The 22,782-nt window shown below is 42.4% G+C and overlaps 1 protein-coding gene across 1 annotated transcript in view; it reads left to right on the top strand.

Annotated features, from left to right (window-relative positions):
• The window catches only part of TARBP1 (TAR (HIV-1) RNA binding protein 1), a 77,285-nt gene that overhangs the window by 16,621 nt on the left and 37,882 nt on the right, over positions 1–22,782 (top strand). Inside the window, exons 7-12 of the mRNA XM_036277524.1 lie at positions 7,195–7,330; positions 8,172–8,268; positions 9,331–9,420; positions 14,137–14,278; positions 16,980–17,079; positions 17,949–18,121. Coding sequence (XP_036133417.1) covers positions 7,195–7,330; positions 8,172–8,268; positions 9,331–9,420; positions 14,137–14,278; positions 16,980–17,079; positions 17,949–18,121 — 738 coding nt within the window. The remainder of the gene's footprint in view (positions 1–7,194; positions 7,331–8,171; positions 8,269–9,330; positions 9,421–14,136; positions 14,279–16,979; positions 17,080–17,948; positions 18,122–22,782) is intronic.

The following is a 22,782-nucleotide window of genomic DNA, read 5'->3' as shown; positions in this document are numbered from 1 at the left end:
TCTCACATCAATGTTTTGCTCTCTCGCTCTCTCCTCCCACTCTCCCTGTCTCCCACTCTCTAAAAACCAGTGGAAAAAAATATCCTTGGATGAGGATTAAAAAAAGAGAGAGAGAAAAGTTAAATTATAGTGATTAGATTCAAGGTAGGTAAGAAATTGCCTGTGAGGACTTCCCACATTTTGTGAGAATATAAGATCCATCCCCAGGCAGCAGCAGCACAGATTGGCAGCTGAGACCCATTCCCAGTGGCATCAGCAGAGACTGATCAGGAGTGGTGCCCCAGCCCAAGCAACAGCAAGACTCGGGTAGCTGAGACCTGCCCCTGGCAACTGCAGCAGCAGATTTGGAGTGGAGCCCCCTCCCCCAGCAGCAGCAAACTCCTGGGAGCTGAGCATCCTCAGTCCCCAACAGCAGCATAGGATTGGGAGCTGAGAGCACCCTCTGGCAGCAGTAGCAGCACAAACCAGGGGCTGACACTCACCCCCTGCAGCGACTGATAAGGAGCTGAGCCCCACCAGGCAGTAGCACACCTCGGAAGGAAACCAGGGTGACCCACGCACCCCAACAGCACTCCAGCTGGACCCACGCATGCGAAGAGCACCTAACATGACAGATCAATACCAGCTGCCAGTTGTCAATCCCCCAGGACCAGCAGTAGGCAAGAGGCACCACACACCACAACAATCTGGGAGGCACAGCAGGCTTATTTAATACACACCGACCTGCCTACGTATTCTAATACCCCTCACCAGGAACTACATGAAACGGAAGAAAGCAATTTGTCAGATAACTCAAAGCAATGAATTTAAGGGTGCTCCAACAATTTAGTGAGAACTACAAGCAATTTAGTAAGAATTATGAAGAGCTCAGTGGGAACTACATCAGGTTAAAAAAAGAGGTAGAAACTATGAATAAAAACCAAGAAGAAATACAGAATGACATAGCTGTTATAAAACATACCTTGGAAGGACTCAATAGTAGATTAGAAGAAGCTGAAGACCGAATCATCGAGTTAGAAGACATGGTAGAAAAAAAACATCCAAATAGAGCAGCAAATAGGAAAAAAATTAAAAAACAGGAGGAGAGTTTAAGGGAGCTTTAGGACAATACAAAACATAACATTTGCATGTAGGGGTACCAGAAGGAGAAGAATCAGAGAAAGGAATAGAAAACCTGTTTGAAGAAATAATGACAGAAAACTACCCTAAATTGATGAAGGAAAAAGTCACACAAGTCCAGGAAATGCAGAGAGCCCCAAGCAAGATGAATCCCAACAGACCCATAGCTAGACACAGCATAATAAAAAAGGCAAACATTAACGACAAAGAATCTTAAAGGAAGCAAGAGAGAGACAGAAAGTTACCTACAAGGGAGCCCCCATTAGACTGTCAGCTGATTTCTCAATAGAAATACTGCAGGCCAGAAGGGAAGTATACAAAGCAATGAAAGGCAAGGATCTGAATCCAAGACTGCTCTATCCAGCAAGGCTATCATTAAAAATTGAAAGAGAAATAAAGAGCTTCACATACAAAAAAAAAAAAAAATCTAAAGGAATTTATCACCACTAAACCAGCACTGCAAGAAATGCTAAAGGGATTGCTGAAAGAAGAAGAAGAAACAGAGACAGAAAGAGGGACACAGGCATAATATTAAAATGGCAACTAATAAGTGTCTATCAATAATAACCTTAAATGTAAATGGCTTAAATACTCCAATTAAAAGACATAAGGTAGCTGATTGGGTAAGAAAACATGACCCATATATATGCTCTCTACAAGAGATCCACCTCACAACAAAAGACTCATACAGGATGAAAGTGAGGGGATGGAAAAAAATTTTCCAAGCAAATGGAAATGAAAAAAAAGCTGGTGTAGCAATACTCATATCTGATAAGATAGATTTCAAAAATAAAAGACAAAGAATATTGCTACATAATATTAAAGGGATCAATCCAACAAGAGGAAATAACCCTGGTAAACATATATGCACCAAATACAGGACCACCAAAATATATTTAAAAACTTCTGGAGGGCCCAGCTGGTGTAGCTCAGTGGTTGAACGTCGACCCATGCACCAAGAGGTCGCCAGTTTGATTCCTGGTCAGGGCACATGCTCAGGTTGTGGGCCACATCCCCAGTGGGGTGCATGTAGGAGGTGGCCAATTGATGTTCTCTCCCATTGATGTTTCTATCTCTCCCTCTCTCTTCCTCTCTCTCTCTAAAAATCAATAAAGAAAAGAAAAATTTCTGGAGGACTTCAAGGGAGAGATCAATAGCAATACAATCATAGTGGGTGACTTTTAACACTTTACTGACACCACTGGATAGATCCTCTAGACAAAAAATTAACAAGGACACAGAGTCCTTAAATGACAAACTAGATCAGTTGGACTTAATTGATATTTACAGAACATTTCACCCCAAAGCAGCAGAATATACATTTTTCTCACACGGGACATTTTCAAAGACAGACCACATGCTAACATACAAAGTAAGTACAAATTTAAGAACTTTGAAATCATATCAAGCATTTTCTCAGATCACAATGGCATGAAACTAGAAATCAATTACAACAAAAACATTCAAGCACATAGAGGCTAAATAGCATGTTATTAAACAACAAATGGGTTACCAAGGAGATCAAAGAAGAAATTAAAAACTTCCTGGAAACCAATGAAAATGAACACACAACAACACAAAATCTATGGGATGCAGTGAAAAAAGTCCTGAGAGGGAATTTCATAGCACTGCGGGCCTACCTCAGGAAAAATTCCTAATTGACTTTCTAACCCTACAACTTAAAGAACTAGAAAGTAAACAAAAAGAAAAACCCAGAGCAAGTAGAAGGAAAGAAACAGTAAAGGTCAGAGCAGAAATAAACAACATAGATACTAAAAAAAAAAAAAAAAAAAAAAAAAATTCAAAAGAGCTGGTTCTTTGAAAAAATAAACAAGATTGATGGACCCTTAGCCAGGCTCACCAAGAAACAAAAAGAGAGGACCCTAATAAACAAAATCAGAAATGAAAGAGAAGTAACAACTGACTTCACAGAAATACATAGGATCATTAAAACATACTATGAACAATTATATGCCAATAAATTGGACAATCTAGGCGAAATGGGCATATTTCTAGAAACACACAGTCTCCCAAAACTGAACTGGGAAGAGATAGAAAACTTGAATAGACCAATAACAACTAAGGAAATTGAAGATGTAATCAAGAAACTTCCAGCAAACAAAAGCCCAGGCCCAGATGGCTTCATAGGAGAGTTTTACTGAACACTGAAAGAAGATCTAACACCCATTCTCCTCAAACTATTCCAAAAAATCCAAGAAGACAGAAGACTTCCAAACTCATTTTATGAGGCCAACATAATCCTAATTCCAAAACCAGATAAAGACACTACAAAGAAAGAAAAATATAGGCCAATATCACTGATGAACACAAATGCCAAAATCCTTAACAAAATATTAGCAAATTGGATCCATCAAAAAAATTATTCATCATAACCAAGTGGGATTCATCCCAGGGATGCAAGGATGGTATAATATTCGCAAATCAATAAATGTGACACACCACATAAACAAAATGAAAGATAAAAACCATATGATGTTATCAATAGATGCTGAAAAAGCATTCGAGAAAATCAAGCACCCATTTCTGATAAAAACACTCAGCAGGGTGGGAATAGAGATATCATATCTTGTCATAATAAAGGCCAGATACAAAAAAACCTACAGCAATGGGCATAAACTAAAAACATTTCCTTTAAGAACAGGAACAAGACAGGGATGCCCACTTTTGCCACTCTTAATTTAACATAGTACTGGAAGTCTTAGCCATGGCAATTAGACATAAAGAAAGAATAAAAGGGATCCAAATTGGAAAGGAGGAGGTGAAACTGTCATTATTTGCAGATGATATGACATTGTACATAGAAAACCCTAAAGACTCCATCAAAAATCTACTAGATTTAATAAATGAATTTGGCAAAGTAGCAAGATACAAAGTTAACATCAGGAAATCGATGGCATTCTTATACACCGACAATGAACTCACAGAAAGAGAAACTAAGAAAACAATCCCATTTACTATCATGGCAAAAAAAATTGAGATACCTAGGAATAAACTTAACCAGAGAATTGAAGGACCTCTTCACTGAAAACTACAGGTCATTGAAAAAAGAAATAGAGGAAGATATAAAAAAGTGGAAGCATATACCTTATTTATGGATAGGAAGAATTAACATCATTAAAATGTCCATACTACCCAAAGCAGTCTATAGGTTCAGTGCAATCCCCATCAAAATATCAACGACATATTTCTTAGAACTAGAACAAATACTCCAAAAGTTTATATGGAACCAAAAAAGACCTTGAATAGCCACAGCAATCTTGAAAAACAAGAACAAAGTGGGAGGGATCACAATACTGGAAATTAGGTTATACTACAAAGCCACTGTAATTAAAACAGCCTGGTTCTGGCACAAGAACAGGCATATAAATCAATGGAACAGAACAGAGAACCCAAAAATTGACTCAAGTTATTATGCTCAATTAATATTTGACAAAGGTGGCAAGAGTATACAGTGAAGTAAAGACAGCCTCTTCAATAAATGGTTTTGGGAAAATTGGACAGCTACATGCAAAAAAAAAAAAGGTTAGACCACCAACTTACACCATACACAAGAATAAACTCAAAGTGTGTAAAAGACTTAAATGTGACTCATGAATTCATAAAAATTTTAGAAGAAAACGTAGGCAACAAAATTTTAGACATGCACAGCAGAATTTTCACTGATACAACGCCTAAGGTAGGAGAACCAAAGAAAAAAATGAACACCATCAAACATGGAACTACATCAAACTAAAAAACTTCTGCACAGCAAAAGAAACAACCATCAAACTGGAAAGGGAACCCACTATATGGGAGAGCATCATTGCCAATGATACATCTGATAAGGGGTTAATTTCCAAAATATATAGAGTACCCATACAATTCAACAAAAGTAAGATAAAGAATCCAATTAAAAATGGGCAAAGGACCTAAAGAGACACCTCTCCAAATAGGACATACAATTGGCCAGAGACATATGAAAAAATGCTCAACGTCCCTAATCATCAGAGATGCAAATTAAAACAACAGTGAGTTATCACCTCACACCTGTCAGAATGGCTGCCATCAACAAATCATCAACAACAAGTGCTGGCGAGGGTGTGGAGAAAGGGGACTTTAGTACACTGCTGGTGGGAATGCAGCCACTATGAAAAACACTATGAAAAACAGCCACTATGAAAAACAATATGGTGTTACCTCAAAAGGTTAAAATTGAACTGCCATGTGACCCAGTGATCCCACTTAGGAATATACCCTATGAAGCCTGAAACACCAGTCAGAAAGAATATATGTACCCCAATGTTCATAGCAGCACTATTTACAATTGCTAAGATGTGGAAACAGCCCAGTAGATGAGTAGATAAAAAAGCTGTGGTACATATATACAATGGAGTACTATGCAGCTGTAAGGAAGAAAGATCTCTTATCCTTTGAGAGGACAAGGAGGGACCTGGAGAGTATTATCCTAAGCGAAACAAGCCAATCAGCAAGACAAATATCACGTGATCTCACTTATTTGTGGAATATGATGAATAGAGCAAGCTGATAGACAAAATAGACCCAGAAACATAGAAGTAGGATACCGACTGACACCTCAGAAGAGGGGTTCCGGGGGGGAGGGAAGAGATAAACACTGAACTTACATGTATGTATGTGTAACCATGGACATAGACAACAATGCTGGGGATGGGGTGAGGGGGTGGAGATGAGGAGCGTGTCAATGGGGGGAAAAGGAGAAACATCTGTAACAAAAATAAATTAATAAAAAAATTAAAAGAAAAAGAAATTACCTGTGAAAAAGATCTAATATCACTGTTTGCAGATAAGAGGTCAGTTATTATCGGTATTTTTTACCCTGTTTTTCTTTAACATCTCCAACAGAAGAATGCCTTCTAACAGTAAAGAATTTATCTTTTACATTTTAAAAATATAACTGCATGTTTAGCAGAATTTCTACAACAGAGTAGAATATGTACTTATCTTACTAAGTAGGAATAAAATTGAAAGAACATTGATTTTTTAATAGCTTTATTGAGTTACAATTTACATACCATAAAATTCACCGTTTTAAGTGTTTATTGGTATTTAGTATATTCACAAAATTGTACAACCATCACCTCTAATACCAGAACATGTCCATCACCCTAAGAACTCCACACGCATTGGTAATCACTTCTTACCCTTCCCTCAGCTCCCGTCAGGTACCAGTGTGCTTTCTGTCTCTATAGATTTGCCTAAACATTTTATATAAATGGAATCATAATATGTGGCCTTTTAGTGTATGTCTGGCTTCTTTCACTTAGCTTAATGTTTTTAAGATTCATTTATGTTTTAGCATGTATCAGTATTTCATTCCTTTTTGTGACTGAACAATATTCCACTGTATAGGTATTTCTCATTTTATTTATCCATCAGTTGGTGGATGTTTGGGTTGTTCCCTCTTTTAACTATTATGAATAATGCTGCTATGAATAATCACAGACATGTTTGTTTTTTTTTATCCTCACCCGAGGACATTTTTCCATTTTTTGTACAGATAGAGTGGGAGGGAGAGAGAGGAAGAGAGAGAGAGAGAGAGAGAGAAACATCGACGCGAAAGGGACACATCGAGTGGCCGCCACCCGCACGGCCAACCAGAGCCGGGGACAAATTGCAACCGACGTACATGCCCTTAGCGGGAACCGAACCTGGGTCTCTCCGGACCGCAGGCCGACGCTCTAACCGCTGAGCCAGACCGGCCAGGGCACAGACATGTTTTTATATGAACATACATGCTTTCCATTTTCTTGAGTGCATACGTAAGGCTGGAATGGTTGGGTCCCGTGTAACTTTAACTTTTGGAGGAGCTGAGAGACAGTTGCACACTGGCTGCCTTGTGTTGCACTCAGCTGCAGGGTGTTTCCCCAGCTCCTGGTCAGCACTTGTTGTCTGTCCTTTTGATGATAGCCATCCTGTGGGTGTGAATTTCATCTCATTAGGGGTTTTGATTTGCATTGTCTACCCAGTGTCTAGTGATGTTCAGCATGTGGTCATGTGCTGATGGCAACAATGATATTTAAAATTTTTTTCTTTCAGGTGGTTTTTTGTTAAAGTTTATTCAGAAGATGACAAGTAGACAGTGGTGTGCAGTTCCCATCTTGTTTCTGGCTAAGGCTTTGGCCAGTGTCCCGAGATGTAAAGCGCTGGGTCCGGACGGGCTGCTTGCTCTCAGGTACTCTGACCTGTGTGTGTTCACATAGGGTCTTGACATACCTTTCCATCGGGCAGTTTTGTTTTCCGCTCTGATTTAATCTGTAGTGAATAGTTTTAGTTAATATTGGCACTGGGATTTCTGAGCTCTTTTATAAGAAAAAAATAAATTAAAAGTCTATTCACATGGTAGGACTTGTTTTGTTCTATGGTTGCTAAGTTACGTGTGCACCACGACACACGCGGCTGCACTTGGACCGCTTTAGGACGGGGCAGTAAGTTGTTTTTATTTTGTTACATTGGTAGGTGGGGAACAAGACATAAGATATGAAACCGTAATATTGATTACAAAGTATTTTTTAAAATGTAAAATTCTTATTTTAATGTGTCTTCATGCATAGTCTCATTATTTTTAAAGGAGATATTTTTCATGTTAAAATTGAGCTCTATCGCCCTGGCCGGTTTGGCTCAGCGGTTAGAGCATCGGCCTGCGGTCCTGAGAGACCAGGGTTCGGTTCCCGCTAAGGGCACGTACCTCGGTTGCAGTTTGTCCCCGGCCCTGGTTGGTTGTGCGGGTGGCAGCCACTCGATGTGTCCCTTTCGCATCGATGTTTCTCTCTCTCTCTCTGTTCCTCTCTCTCCCTCCCACTCTACCTGAACAAAAAATGGAAAAATGTCCTCGGGTGAGGATTAAAAAAAAAAAAAAAAAATTGAGCTCTATCAGAGACCTTAATAGGAGCTTTGAGCTTCCCCTGGGGTGACTTCCTGCACTAGTGAGTGTAACTACTACACAACAGCTTGGCAGCGACTGCCCCTCGCCGCCGTCCCTGGGAAGTGCACATGTGTTCTCTGTTCCGTGTCAGGGGTGTCCTCCAGTGCGCCATGGTCACACACCAGCCTCTGTTGCGGGGGGCGGCCCAGTGCTACCTTCTGCACACAGCGATGAACCTGGTCGACGTGGTGAGTGCACCTTTACTTGTGATGCTTCGTTCCCGAGCCTTTCTGAGTGGGTGGGTGTGCAGACAAGTTAGGTAGCAGGCCCTCCACGCTGTCGGCCTCCGTAGGAGGTCGGCCCTTGGCTGGCATGCGGGAGTGGCTGGCTGGGCCTGACGTATTCACAAAGACCACCGGGCTCACACTGAGCCTCCTTCTGGAGGTGAATCTGGGTGGTCGCTGTGTGGGGGCACCTCTCACTAGTCCCAGGGGCAGCCTGCGTGCGTCTGATGAGCTCCCCTGGAACAGGTTACATGTCTGGAACTGAGCACATCCTGGCGACTCTGCTGGGAGAGGACCAGAGGTGCTCACCTGGTTTCCTCTGTACTGTTTCCACTTACCTTCCAGAAAATCAACCTTCAGGGAATATACTGTCTTCGTTCTGTATTTTTTTTGTTTTGTTTTTTTTTCACAGAGCCCCCATAAACTGTAGCTGTGAAGGGCAGACTAGTATATATTTAAGGTTTAGTGAGCCATATGGTCTCTGTCACAACCACTCAAAAGCAGCTACAGACAGTTGATAAATAAATGAACATGGCTGTGTTCCAATAAAACTTTATTGACAAAACAGGCTGTGAGTGGTTTTGCTGACCTCTGGCCTAGAGCAGGGTATCTTATTCAAGACTTATAACCTAAAGGAATGAAATACGTAGGTGGCTTTCTTAAGGTAGGGGGTCATTTTTGTAGCTTTGAAAAGTAAGAATCACTGTTGATTTAAATAATAAGTAACTTCCTATAGAATGTTTTTGTTTTTGCTTTTAGATTGTTACCATCTTGACTCTAAGACAGTAACTTTGATTTTAAGGAAAATAGATTTATAAAATAATCTTTTATTTTACATAATGTGTTGGTTTGTAATCAATATCTTCATTTTTAAAGTGGAATAATATATTTAAAAAATAGCTTCCTTTAGAGTTCACTAATACTATAAACAGTATACTAGATTGCTTTTACAGTGACTTTATTTTATTCAATTAAAATTTTTTAAATGAGTAATTTTTAAAAACGTCCCTCCACCCCCTGCCCCAGGAGAAAGTGTCCCTTTCTGACATCTCAGCTTTTCTCCTGTGTCTGCGACAAGAGGAGTCCTTAGCGCGAGGAACGTCGTTGTGGACAGAGGTAAGACTGAAAATAATTTGACGACAAGGTCTTTGAAATCTTCATAAAAAATGTTTTCTGATTGAATTCATCGTTAGTCATTCATGCAAAATATTATTGCTTTGTTATCTATCAGTCGAGATTTAAAGATTGTCCATGTGCTTTGCGCAAGGCTAACTGGTAATGCTGCTGAGAGTCTCGAGGAGGTGGGAGACTGTGGAAGAGGAGACCCTGCCGGAAGGCAGAACTCAGTCCTGGATGAGATGTGTTAGGAATGATGATGATGTTAGACTCAAAACAGTAACACAACCTCCTCTTTCTGTTTTTTCTGTCAGTTAATGGCATTTTCATCTACCCAGTTGCTCAAGCCTGACATTTAGGTAATTCGTGATTCTTCTGACTTTATGCATCTACTGCTTCATGAAATCCTAAGTGTTTTTCCTGTTCTGCAGCCACTGCTCTAGTGGAACCTCCACCAGTGTGGTTCCCACCTGATGGCTCCTTTCTTGTCCATCACTGTCTCTGACCTGCTGCCACCCCACCCCCGACGTTTAGGGCCTTGCAGCCTGCTGTGGGCTGAGGGCTCCACTCTTCCGGGCTCCTGCCCTCCTCTTGGTTCTGTTTTAGATGGTGGGACTCAGTTCACGCTGCTGCTTTTAGCTCTTATCCATTATATCCTTGGTTGAATGCTACTGTGTTCTCTCTAGGTGATGTGTTTTTTTGAGTATAGGAACCTTTTTTTTTTTTTAAATTTTGTGTTTCTCCAGTGCTTAAGAGATCACTGAGGCTAGGGAATTACCTTTTAGAAGGTAATTCTGGCTCTGTCTGCATAGAGAGAAGCAAGAGAGATCAGCTTAGACGACGTTAAAGTAAGTCAGGCATAAAATAAGGAGAGTGTAGGTTAGGGCAATGGCAGAAGGAATCAGGCAATTAGGGTCTTTAAGAATTAGAATTATAGCTTATATTCTGGATCATAATGCATATAATTATGTGGAACTGAAAAATACAGAACCATTAAAGAAAATAATAATCACCTGCAGTGCCCACATATTTTGGGGTTTAGTTTTTAATATTTTGAATATATATAGTCTCACTCTTGCTTTCTCACTATATATGTATATTTAAATTGATATATTAGTATATGTGATATTTCTAAACAAAATTAAAATTATTGTTTTGAATTTTATTTTTTCATCTTTACATATATTTGAGCATTTTAACATGTTGCTGTTTCCCGTATGTGATATTTAAAAGTTCAATCGATTAAATGTTTTAGAATTTATTTAATCAATTCCTTTTGTTGGACTTTAATTTCAAGATTTATCATTTCATATATAAACATTTGAGTATGTACTGCTAAAAAGTAAGGACTTTCAAAGGACCCAAAATAGGCCCTTTTCACCCCTAAAAATGTTAACAATTTTTTAATTTCAAATATCTAGTGTTTACACTTTTCCAGATGTCCAGTAGACGTGCTTTTCTGTTTGTTTCTTGAATTTTGTTTGTTCAAATATTCAACTTTTTAAAGTATCCAAATAAGGTTTATTTGCTGCATTGATATGTGTAATTTGTGAGTTGTGGTTGGTGCCTCTGGAATTCATGTGGTACGTGATCTGAGCTTCGAGACTTAGATGAGGACATGGATGTACAACGTTCCAACGTGCTCCGCCGTAGGTGTGAGCACCTGGGACCACTGTTGTCTGTTCCCCTCGGTTTGATGAGCCAGCCCTTGGTGTCTTTATTCCAGCTAATTTTGTTCCAGCTAATTTTCAGTTGTCTAACTCATCAATGTCTGTCTTCACTTTTTTCTTTTATTTTCTTTTAGCATGTTTACCGTATCTCTCAGTGTCTTGAATTTAATTACTGGAGACTATCGCACACATCCCACACCCCAGCCCTGTGCTAAGTTTGGGAATACAGTGGTTAGCAAATAAATGTGGCCGTGTGGTTTATACTCGAGACCAGTGTTAATTCTTTCTGTTTGGTTAATAACAAAAGCACACATACAGGGTATGTGTATCTTAGGGTAGACTGGCTATATTCTGTAACTTTAGCTATATAGTGTAAATCTGGTGTATTATGTTGAGTCATAGAATCATTGGTATTTAGTCATTTTTAACTTACAGAAATATAAGTTAACAATTTCATATAGCTCAATCTAAGTAATTTTTAAAAATTAATATACTTTGTTTTTTAGTGTAGTTTTAGGTTTATAGAAAAATTGAGCAGACACTATAGAGACTGCTTGTAACCCTCACCGGTCCCCTGGCCACCCACAGCGCCCCTGTTTTCACACTGTGCGTTAGCAGGCACGTTTTTACAGGAGAAACGCTGTTACTAGCTAATGTCTGCCATCGACACTGGGGTTCTCTGTGTTGTGCATTCTGTGGCTTTGGCCATTGCAGTGCCATACAGGAGGGTGTCACTGCCCTGAGAATCCCGTGCTCTGCCTGTCCACCCCTCCCCTCTCGCCCCCCAAACCCCTGACAACCACTGATGTTTTCACTGCCTTCATGGTTTTGCCTTTTTCAGACTCTCATATAGTTGGAATCATACATTGTGAAGCCTTTTCAGATGGGCTTCTTTCTCTAAGTAACACCTTAAGGTTCTTCCATGTCTTTCAATTTTTTTTTTATCACTGAATAGTACTCCATAGTCTGATGTACTCAGTTTATTTACCCATTCACCTAGTGAAGGACATCTTGGTTACTTCTTAATTCTTGCAATTATGAATAAAGCTGCCATAAACATTCATGTGAAGGTTTTTGTGCGGACACAACTTTTCAAGTCATTTGGGTAAATACCAAGGAGCACAGTTGCTGGATTGCATGGTAAGAGTATGTTTAGTTTAGTAAGGGACTGCCAAGCTGTCTTCCAAAGTGGCTGCTCTGTCTGCATCCCCTGCAGCGGTGACAGTGTGTTCCTGCCGCTCCACGTCCTCACCAGCATTCGGTTTTGCCAGTGTTCTGGATTTCTGCCACTTGATTAGATGTGTAGTGGTAGCTCGTTGTCGTTGTTGTTTTTTAAAAATTTTTTCTTTATTGATTTTAGGGAGAGAGAGGGAGATAGAAACATTGATGAGAAAGAACATGGATTGGCCGCCTCCTACATGCCCCCTACCGGGGATTTGGCACACAGCCTGGGCATGTGCCCTGACCAGGAGTCAAACTGGCGACCACTTGATGCAGGGTTGACGCTCAACCACTGAGCCACAGCGGCTGGAAAACTCGTTGTTTTCATTAGCAATATGTAATGACTATGATATTGGCATCTTTCACATGCTGTTTGCCATCTGTACTCTTAAGTTCTTTGGTGAAGTGTTCATTCAGATCTTTTGCCCGGTTTGAAATTGGATTGTTTGTTTTCTTGTTAAGTTTTAAGAGTACATATTAGGTACCAGTCCTTTGTCAGATGTGTCTTTTGCAAATATTTTCTCTCTGTCGTTGGCTCATCTTCTCATTCTCTTGACAGTGTCCAAACAGACTGTCGAGACTCGTGTTTTAATGGGCCATCAAGGGAAGCTGTGCACCAGGGACCGCTAGTTAGATGCCGTTTAAACCAGTCTGACATGAAGACTCTGCTGGGAAATATTCCGAACTTTGTGACAGATTTGATAGAGGGAAAGAATCAAATATTAATTTGAGCTTAGTTCTGTAATTCTGTTATAATAGCATTGTACTTATAGAAATACAAGATTTGGAAAATCACATATTTTATAGCAGTAATTAAGAAACTTAGTCTGGCCAGTTTGAGAGGAATATAAAGAAAAAGTTTATACTGTGGAAAGGTAAATATTAGCTGACCTCACTCTTAGATTCTATTTTAAGATGACCTGCTTGATAAAGACCTACACAGAGCAACTTCCTTCAGTGTTGCTGGGCTGCTCATTCATTGGTCTTACGGAATGTCCATTTAGTCTTGACTGACTTATTCATTCATCAATTCTGTCCTTGGTCAAGTGATGTATTATTATTTCATTCATTATTATCTTGACTCCTTACTTGTAATTTTGGGTTACCTTAATGGATGCAAACAATATTTTTTTAAAAAATCCTTACCTTTTAGAAAGACATAATTATTTACTTCATAATTAAATTTATGTATGAATTTGCACATTAAGATATATTGTAAAAAGAAAGTTGGAAACATAGATTTCAGAACAAAATTCACAACGATGTGATCAGAGATGAATTCTGTGAAGTTCAGCAAATCTTCTGAAAGGTATGATGGAGAAAGACTAGCACAGAATTTCTTTCTTAAATTAATATATTTTAAAATCACATGTGATAGAAAGTAAACTTGTGAGGAGGTAGGAACTTTAATTATAACTTACATTTCAAATTCTACATTCTCTCAAAACAAACATCCTTGTTTTAGTATGTGAAGCTAGAATCGATTTTAATGTAAGGTTGTAATTGGTTTTACATAATGTGCTATTTTTCACAGACATGTTCTTTAGAATACATTATCATAATGTGCATTTTATATTAGGTACTTCAGAAGTTCTTGCCTGTTAGTGAAGTTTGTTAAGTCTTGGGTGGAGAGGAGAGAACACACACACTTTTTTCTGCGGACACTATCTGTGCAATTCAGCCATGGCAGTAAATGTTATTACCTTCTTGTGTTCAGTCATTTAAATTCAGTTTATTGTGGAAGAAAAAGATTGGCTTTGGGAAATTAGAAAACCTTAGTTTGGTTAGGTTTTTAAAGTAAAGTAACGACTGTTGTCTTTCCTAGCTCTGTGATTGGCTGCGTGTTAATGAAAATGGCTTTGGCCGACCCTCAGCTCATAGCCCCGTTGGACCTCAGGAGACGTGCCCCTTGAATGCTTATGTCAGGAACCTGGTTCAAGAGTATGTGAAGTCACCTGCTTGGGACAGTAAGTCTGAAATCCTTTTTCTGGACCGGTACAACCAAAGAGTTTTCAAAGAACGTTGAACTAGTTTTCAGATCAAGCTTTGGGCTTTACCAAATGCCTGTCAGTTTGCTGCTTTGAGACGTGCTTTTCAGCCAAACGCTGTGAATAGCAGAATGTAAAATACTGCTCCCCAACTTTACTTCATCTGTTCCAGGATTTGGGAGTTGAACAAGTTGCCAGAGTAGGAATTGGACACAAATAAATCTATTAACTAATTTCATAATTACCAAATGTATCGCGGGCTGGAGATTGCAGATGTGTTTTGGGGGCTCCTGAAGTAGGAATATTTGTAGAGGAATCAGTTCATCTTTGGTTTGTTTTCAAAGTGTTACATTTAGTGTGAATTGATTATGACAAGTAATTTTAGAGAAAAATTGTTGAAAGGACGATTTGTTAGTTTTTCTTTTTGCCAGACACTTTGCAGAGAAAGATGGGTCTTGCAGCTGCTCTGTGGGTGCGGGTGGGCTGGTCGCAGAGCAGGGTTAGGATTCTCTACGTTTCTGCTGCTTCCTCTCCGTCGGGTCATCAGTGATTGTTTGGGTAGATTGCATCTTTGAATTTCATGTGTCTTAAATTTCCTAGATTGTTTCAGACCAAGTCATTTTCGCTTACTGATTTCTCTTGCTCTGATCATGGACTAGCTCTTAAATGATCAGAGAATTATTCTCCCCAAATATGTGAGAGTATCTGTTCTCCTGCAAACATTTCTCTTTTGTGTTTTATTTTATTGTCTAGTAAATTTTCTGTGCTGTTACTTGGAAGATTCTTTTGTTAGGCCTATAAAAATAAATGAATTTTAGTCCCTGCTGCCCTGAACATAGATTAAACCCCTAAAATAAGCTTAGTTTATAACTCAGAGTGTATAACGGCATCAGATCTGATTAAATAGTCAAAATTGGATGAAACAAGATTTTTAGAGTTTCTTTCTTAACATTTCTAGGACTTAAAATATACTGTTTAACATAATCTGCTATTTAAAGTATTTTAAAAACTAATTTTAAGTGCAGAGGAGGTGTGTGTGTGTATGCATTTAATATTTTCTTGAACTTACTAATGCCCTCTGCTAAGTGCCTTTATAAAATTTTAGTTTAGTTATCAGTTACTGGGCTTTTTTTTCAGAATAAGTTAATAAATTCCCAAGCAAATACTGTTTAGCTTGAGTTTTTGAGCATCAGATACCTTAAAATTTGTTTTTACAGAACGACTCATCAGTCAGAGCACTATTTTCAACCAGATCACACATCTGAAGCTCTTCCTTTGGGCGCTGGCATAGTCAGCAGGGCAGACCTCACACTGTTTACTCAGCAGACACATACCACGTGTCTTCTTTGAGTCAGGCAGGGGAGTAACGGGGATGAAAGATACGTGCCCTGTCCTCAGCCAGCGAGAACCCAGCGCAGAACCCAGCAGGGGCTGACGAGTGAGCTGATCCTAGGCAGGGCCTTGAAGGACAGCAGCACCGGGGGGGACCTGTCCAGAACAGGACCTGCAGGGGCAGGGGAGTGAGTAGAAATGAATGTGAAATGTGGGAAAGCACCAGGGCTTCCGTGTGCTTGAATCCAGGGACCGGAGGTAAGAGGCTTCGCTCTGTCCGTCCGTTTGTCTGTCTGTGGCATGGAGCCCAGGGGGAATGGTAAGAGAAAAGGATGGAGTGAAATAGGTGTATATATGACGTATACAACAACAAAACCACACAGAACTAACATCAAACAAAAGTGCTGACGAGCTTTCAGAACAGGTTTTCTGAATCACAGGAAGTGAGATGTTTGGAAACAGCAGTAAAGGCTTGTCAGGCTTCCAAGGGATGTGATCAACCATAGTTTGCTGTCTTACGTGGGTACAGTCGTGGTGCCCAGAACAGTTAGAGTTGTAGCATTCGAGATCATGATCGCTGATCGTAGAAATACAGTGGTGATGAGAGTTTGAAAAGCTGCAGGAATGACCAGAACGCGACCCGGAGACCACAGCGAGCGAATGCTGCTGGCAAGTGGAGCTGGGAGACTTCCCACGGGGGCTGCGCAGGCCTGTGACTGCACCATGCGTGCTGTCCGTGAGGCGCACTGGAGCCGGTGTGCCGGCCGCCCGTGTCCCTTCGTGGCTTCCACTCGCCTGTGGGCAGACGGAATCCTCTCATGGCCTCTGCGCCCCTCGTTGCTCCGCCTGCTTCTGTGACCTCAGCTCTGTTCTTCCTCTCAGTGACCCCCAGCCTCCCAGGCGCCCGTCCGCTTCCTGGAGTGTGGTGCACTCTCTGCCTGTCCCTGCTGTCTGCAGAGGTCTCGTCTCCCTTCCCGTCTCAGTCCTTCTCCATTGCCACACTCGGCCCAGCGGTCATTTCTTCCTGGTGACTTCCTCTTACTCCCCAGACCAGGGCACAGCCTCCCAGTGTTCACTCTGCCAGCGCCATTAAAGCACTCACCACAGCTACTCTGCGTTTCTTTGCATGTTCCTGGGTGGGAGCTTCCTCTGCTGCCCCGCACATTCTGTGAGCACAGCGACGCCGGGTCAGGTCGGGAGTGAGTGGCCATCAGAGGTTGGTGGCCACTCACATTTAAGTGTGTAGTTCTGTGATAACTTAGTATTGGTGACACACAGTCATTGGGCTCTTGTGGCCTCCTGTCGAAGGGTTGTTGACGCTTTGCAAACGTTGCCTGTCATTCTGCAGCGGGAGAAGACTGCTGGGTGCCTGACTGGGCTGAAGCCCGGCTTGTGGCCCTGATGGTCGCGCTGGCTGTGGACGTGGCAGCGGTGGAGAGTCAGCGCAGGTGAGCGTTTCTGCACTTGGAGCAGCTTCCAGACACAGGCTGCTCAGGTGCATGGTGGGTGCTCAGGCGCTTCCACCTCAGCATGGAATTGACCCCAGTGCATCAAAGGAAGGAACTGGAACACGGGCAGCAGGTGACTTACTCGTTAACAGTAAATCAGTAATAACAAGGGCCGTTAGGTTGGCAAGTTAAACTGTCAGAGAAGTAACCACTGGTTTTACATAAGAACATTAGAAAAATGGGTTATAAGATTCTAGCATAAGAGTCAGTGAAGAAATTGACTGGATTTAATTCCTTAGTAAAATGTGTAATTAAAAAAAGAATAAAGATAAAACAATTTCATATTTTCAGAATGTGAGCAGATCAGATCTCTGAGATTAGAATTGCAAAAAGCAGTTTCCTTAGGTCATGTGTTTGCATGATAATAAGTTAATTTGGGTAACATTACATCTTTTCTGGGCATTTAACAGTTTTTCGTAAATCCTTAATTCTTTATTTGAAAAGGTACATATGTATATGTTAACATGTCTCATCTCCTTGCCTAGCATTTGTTTTTGTTTTTTTTAATTGGGGAAGTGGGCTCTCAGAATTTTAATTTGCAAATAAAATCGCCCTAGGAGTGCCCAGAGCTGCCCACACTTGTTCTTCCCTGTGCTTTCCGTGTGACTCTGCTGTCCCCGGGAGAGTGCAGCCCGGAGGCTGGCGAGCAGGTGGGGGGCTCAGTGCTAAGGAGGTGCTGGGGTCAGGACCATCCACCGGAGCGGTTTGTCCAATTGAGTCCATCAGTTAACCAATTCCACCAAGTACAGTTGGAAAATAATTTATTTATGCTTTTGAAATGCTTGATTTGGCATGTTTTCTATGTCTAGTGGAAGGCGGAAAACACAGAATGTGTTGAGGATGTTCTTGGACCCTCTTCTGGACGCCCTGGTGAAGCTGGGCACAAACGCCTACCTGCCCGTGCTGAGAGCCGACAGGTGCCTCCAGCTGCTGGTGACGCTGCTGCACACTTGCTCGCCGAGAGGCTCCCGGGCCCTGGACGGTGAGGACAGGTGGTCGAGTGTTGGTGTCTAAGTGAAAGGACACTCCTGACCTTTTAAAATAAAAAGACCACTCCATGCATTCAGCAGGTGCTTACCAGGTCAGGTATCTGCTGCTGTGCTGGGACAGGCAGGAAGGATCAGAGCTCTGTGTTCAGGGAGCTGACATTCTGGTGTTTACATCTGTTGGTTACTGTCGATTTTAAAATGTGACTTCATTGGCTATTTTTTTATTTATGCTTGCTCTGTATACCAATGAAAACTATCACTATTTCATGTGTGCTAAAGCCGGATTCATTTCTAATTGCCTTAGGCTGGATGTTGCAGAAAGGAAGCTAAAACATGAGAATGGCAACACTTTTATAATTTTTTTTTTTAATCCTTACCCGAGGACATTTTTCCATGTTTTTGTTCAGATAGAGTGGGAGGGAGACAGGAAGAAAGAGAGAGAGAAACATTGATGTGAAAGGGACACATCGAGTGGCTGCCTCCCGCACGACCCCAACTAGGGCCGGGGACAAATCGCAACCGAGGTACATGCCCTTGACTGGAATCGAACCCGCAACCCATTAGGCCGATGCTCTAATCGCTGAGCCAAACCGGCCAGGGCTAATTTTATAATTTTTAACAATATGTTAATCTCTGATCCCCTTTGAGTAGAAGATACTTCACAGGGAAAGTCTCACAGTAGTGGATGTAAGCATTGAGCTCTTTTTCCCTCCTTAAACCAAGATGTATAGAAATCAGCAGCTGAAAAATCCATTGGACATCAGAGATGAGCATATGTGTGGGTAAACCTTGATTCCTGATCCTTTCTGACCAATTTCACTGGGAATTGAAGACATTTAAATTTTAAACATATTCTAGAGAAACACTGGTGTTAGGTTAAACCTGAGGATAATATTGATGAGGTTAGTCGTCCCCCACCGCTGCCCCATTGACCCTCTCCTTCCTGCTCCCTTTCCCCTCCTACCTTCCCCAGCCTCATGTCCGTGTCGAGGTTAGTTCTGATTATGCTTATGAAAGAGTAAAACTAGTTTCCCAGTTGTGATATTTTTGATAACAGTAGCAGAACCAAATGCTGTACACGTAACAGTGACTTTTTCTAAGATTTTCAGCTCTGTAAGAGCATACATTTGGATTCATTTGACATGTCTTGACTTTGACTAGGGTCAGCACTTTCGAGTGTAGCACTGGGCCATGATGCCTTCTGGGAGATGTTGTGATAGTTGATACACAGGAGCTTATAGATGTTATGATGCGAAATACACTCCTGAGAACTGGCCTCCAGCCTAGGGACTGGGGTATCTGTTGTTCCGCCATCTGCTCCATCTTTATTACTTCTGGGTACTTTAAAAGTATTTTCACCACATATATAGCTAGTTCTCACAATATGTTTTCTTGTTTGTGAACTTTATAGAAATGCTATTTTACTGGAAGAAGTGTTCTGTGACTGTTTTCACTTCACATGTTTCTGAGATTCACCCGGTCCATTGTGTGACGGCACGGTATGCTGACCACACGGCCTGCCTGCGGTGGCGGGACACCGGGCCGTGCTCAGTGGGCGCTGCACAGTGCTTCACAGGTGTCCCCCGGGCCTGTGTGAGTCTCCCCAGGGCCTGTTCATGTTCATGTTCTTAGGGTGTGTGCATGTTTAGCTGATAAGATAAAGAATAATAGTTTTACCAAGGAGTTATGGACACATTCTGTTCGACCTGAAGAAAGTAGCGTTCCCATTGCCCCCCAGGCAGATCTCTTTATGTTACCAGGAGAGACTCAAAGAAACACCTATTATATTGGATGGCAGTTGACTTCTGTAAAGCTGCTAAACCTATCAAGTTTTAATTAGCTTTAAATCTTAATCCTGAAAAATATATTTTAAAAAATGATTTTTATTGATTTTTAGAGAGAGAAGGAGGGGGTGAGGGAGAGAGAGAGAAACACTGATGTGAGAGCAAAACGTGAATCAGCTGCACGCCCCTCACGGGGGGGCCAAGCCTACAACCTGGACATGGGCCCTGACCAGGAATCGAACCGGCAGCCTCTTGGTGCACGAGACACGCGGGCCAGGGCCTGGAAGGTGTCTGATGAGAGAAGGGGAAAATAGTTATTTCCGTTTTATAAATGAGCAAACAGGCTAGGAGTCAGTTACCTGTGTAAGGGTCAGTGGACAGTGGAGAGAGGCTGTACGTCTGGCTGTACTCAGTGGGTGAGGTGGAGGTCTGGAGGTGCTGCTGTTCTGGGCAACTTTGACTTTATTGTTTTAAACTTCTTTAAGTTTAACTTTTAGTGTTTTATTATGGAAATCTTTAAATATACAGAAAATAGAGATACCATAATAAATCCTCACTCACCCATCACCCAGCCCCTTAGGTCTGTCTGAGCAAGTGCGCAGGCCATTGGCTTCCCTCTGTGTCCTGTTCTTCCTTCTTCTTTGCTTTCTTTTCTTTGTCTTTTAAAACCTATTGAAGCTGGGGTGACTCAGGAAGAAAGAAGTGAGGTGAGGACATCGTTTGGAGGGCGGATGGTTCGGTGCGGTTCCTCCTCGTTCACGTGGCAGTTTCTGTGCAGGCGTTGCGTTCCTGTGAGGATGCTGGCTCCAGGGAGGAGAGCCTGTGTCTGGTGTGGGGTCCGTGCGCACAGTTCCCAGCACCAGCGCCCAGCCCGAAGGGGGCACAGCAGTCCTGCCTGGGCAGACTGCCTTCCCGCCCCAGCAGTCAGTGTGGCAGTCTGATAGGTTGCCAGGACCCAGCCAGGGAGAGTGGGACGGCGCGTGGGGCGGGGGCTCGGCGCACATTAGTGAGGTTGGCCGGAAAGGCTCAGTCTGCAGGGAACACTGAAGCCCAGGCCTAAGGAGCTGGTCAGGCGAGGGCCCGGTGCGAGTGCTGGCTGTACGAGGCCCGAGGGAGGAGTTGTCCCAGATGAATTCTGGGACCTAAAGCAGGTGATGGCTGTTGTGTGGGACTTTGCAGCCTATTTTAAGGAGATAGTTTTTATGAGACGGTTTTGAGCTGAGGAGTGATAAGGTCTGACTTAAATTTTAAATTTAATGGAAAAATGTCCTCGGGTGAGGATTAACAACAACAACAAAAAAAACACTAAAAAACCAACACCTTTTAGTATTTGTTTTGGAACAGGGGTGTTGGCAGTGAATTCTCTTAGTTTCCTTTATTTGGTCCCTGTTTCACTTCTGAAGGATATTGTCACTGGATGTAAGTTCTCGTTTGATCTTTTCTTCAGCAGTTTAAAGTGCTCGGTTTGCTGCTGGCCCCGTGGTCCCCATGAGGGCTCTGGGGGGTGCAGACAGTGCTCCCCGAGACGTGTTGTTTCCTGCACTCCACGGGCGTTTCTTCGCGCTTTGTTTCAGCGGTTTGGTGAAGCTGTCTGGGCGTGACTTTCTTTGCGCTTAATTTTTAAGTTCCCTGAACTTCTTGGATTTGTAGGCTTATTCCCTTTACCAAATTCGGAAAATTTTCAACCAAGTTTTTTACTCGAATATTTTTCAGCACCAGTCTTTTCTCCTCTGGGACTCTGAGGACATGAGAACTGGCCTGTTACCACCGCAGGCCTCTGGCTCTGTGTTCAGTCCCTTTCTTCACCTGCTGCTCAGGGTCATGTCTCACTGACCTGCTTCCAAGTTCACTGGCTTTTCTCTTGCGTCTCCTTCCTGTGATGGACCCAGCCAGTGAGTTTTAAAATTTTAACTGTATTTATTTTTATTAAATTTATTGGGGTGACTATTAATTTGAGTTATTGTACTTTTCAATTACAAAATTTCTATCTGTTTTTTGTGTTTAACTTATTTCTTTGCTGAGTTTTCTATTTTTCCGTTTCTTTCAGGAGTGTCCTTGATTAACTGTTGAAGCATTTTTATAAATCGCTGCTTTAAAGTCTACGTCACGTTGTTCTGACGTGAGCGTGACGTCGCCTCTGCGTGGTTTGTGGCTGGCTTTTCCGTGGCGCTCCTGGGGCTGCTTGTGCGTGGTCATGGTGGGCACAGCTAGACGTCTCGGCCACTGTGCGAGGAGACTGGGTCTCGTTTCAGTCCTGTGGAGAGCGTGGTGTTTGGTTCAGCACAGTCAGCCTGGTTGGGCTGAGGCCCCTGTTCCGGCCCTGCTTCTGTGGTGTTGGTTCCTTGCAGCTTTGTTTCCGTCCTTGGCCCTGAGCCGCAGTGCTCATTGGCCGGCCAGGACCTGGGCCGCCGTCTCCGTTAGTCACCTCCGAAAGCCTCTGGTTTGCCGAGTGGGGTCAGGCCCATGCAGCCTAGTGTCAGAAACCACTTCCTGGGGCCACTTTCCCGTGTGCCCCCGCGGGTTCCCCTGCAGACTGGCTGTTGGTCCCCTGGGCCGCCTGCACTCCCTGGCGGCTGCTGCGTGCAGCTCCAGCCTGCAGGGCAGAGGAGACTGCCCGCGCCCGCCCCGCTGCCTCCGCCTGTCGGCCTTTGTACCCTCCCCGTGTCTAAGCACGGCTGCAGCTCTTCCGTCCGGGTTGGTAGTCGAGGGGGTGGTGCGTCCCTGAGGCAGCTCCTCCGGACCAGACCCCGAAGGGTGTCCAAGGTTAGTGGCGGGTGCCCTGCGGTATCTGATGGCTACTGAGTTATTGGAGTCCACTTTCGGTAAGTCACTCATCCATGTGCCTAGCAGAGCTGTACTTGTACTAGACT

Source organism: Molossus molossus, unplaced genomic scaffold (assembly GCF_014108415.1).
Source record: "Molossus molossus isolate mMolMol1 unplaced genomic scaffold, mMolMol1.p scaffold_m16_p_23, whole genome shotgun sequence".
NCBI lineage: Eukaryota > Metazoa > Chordata > Mammalia > Chiroptera > Molossidae > Molossus > Molossus molossus.
Note: the sequence above shows the minus strand (reverse complement) of the source record. Positions and strands in the feature narration are given on the sequence as shown.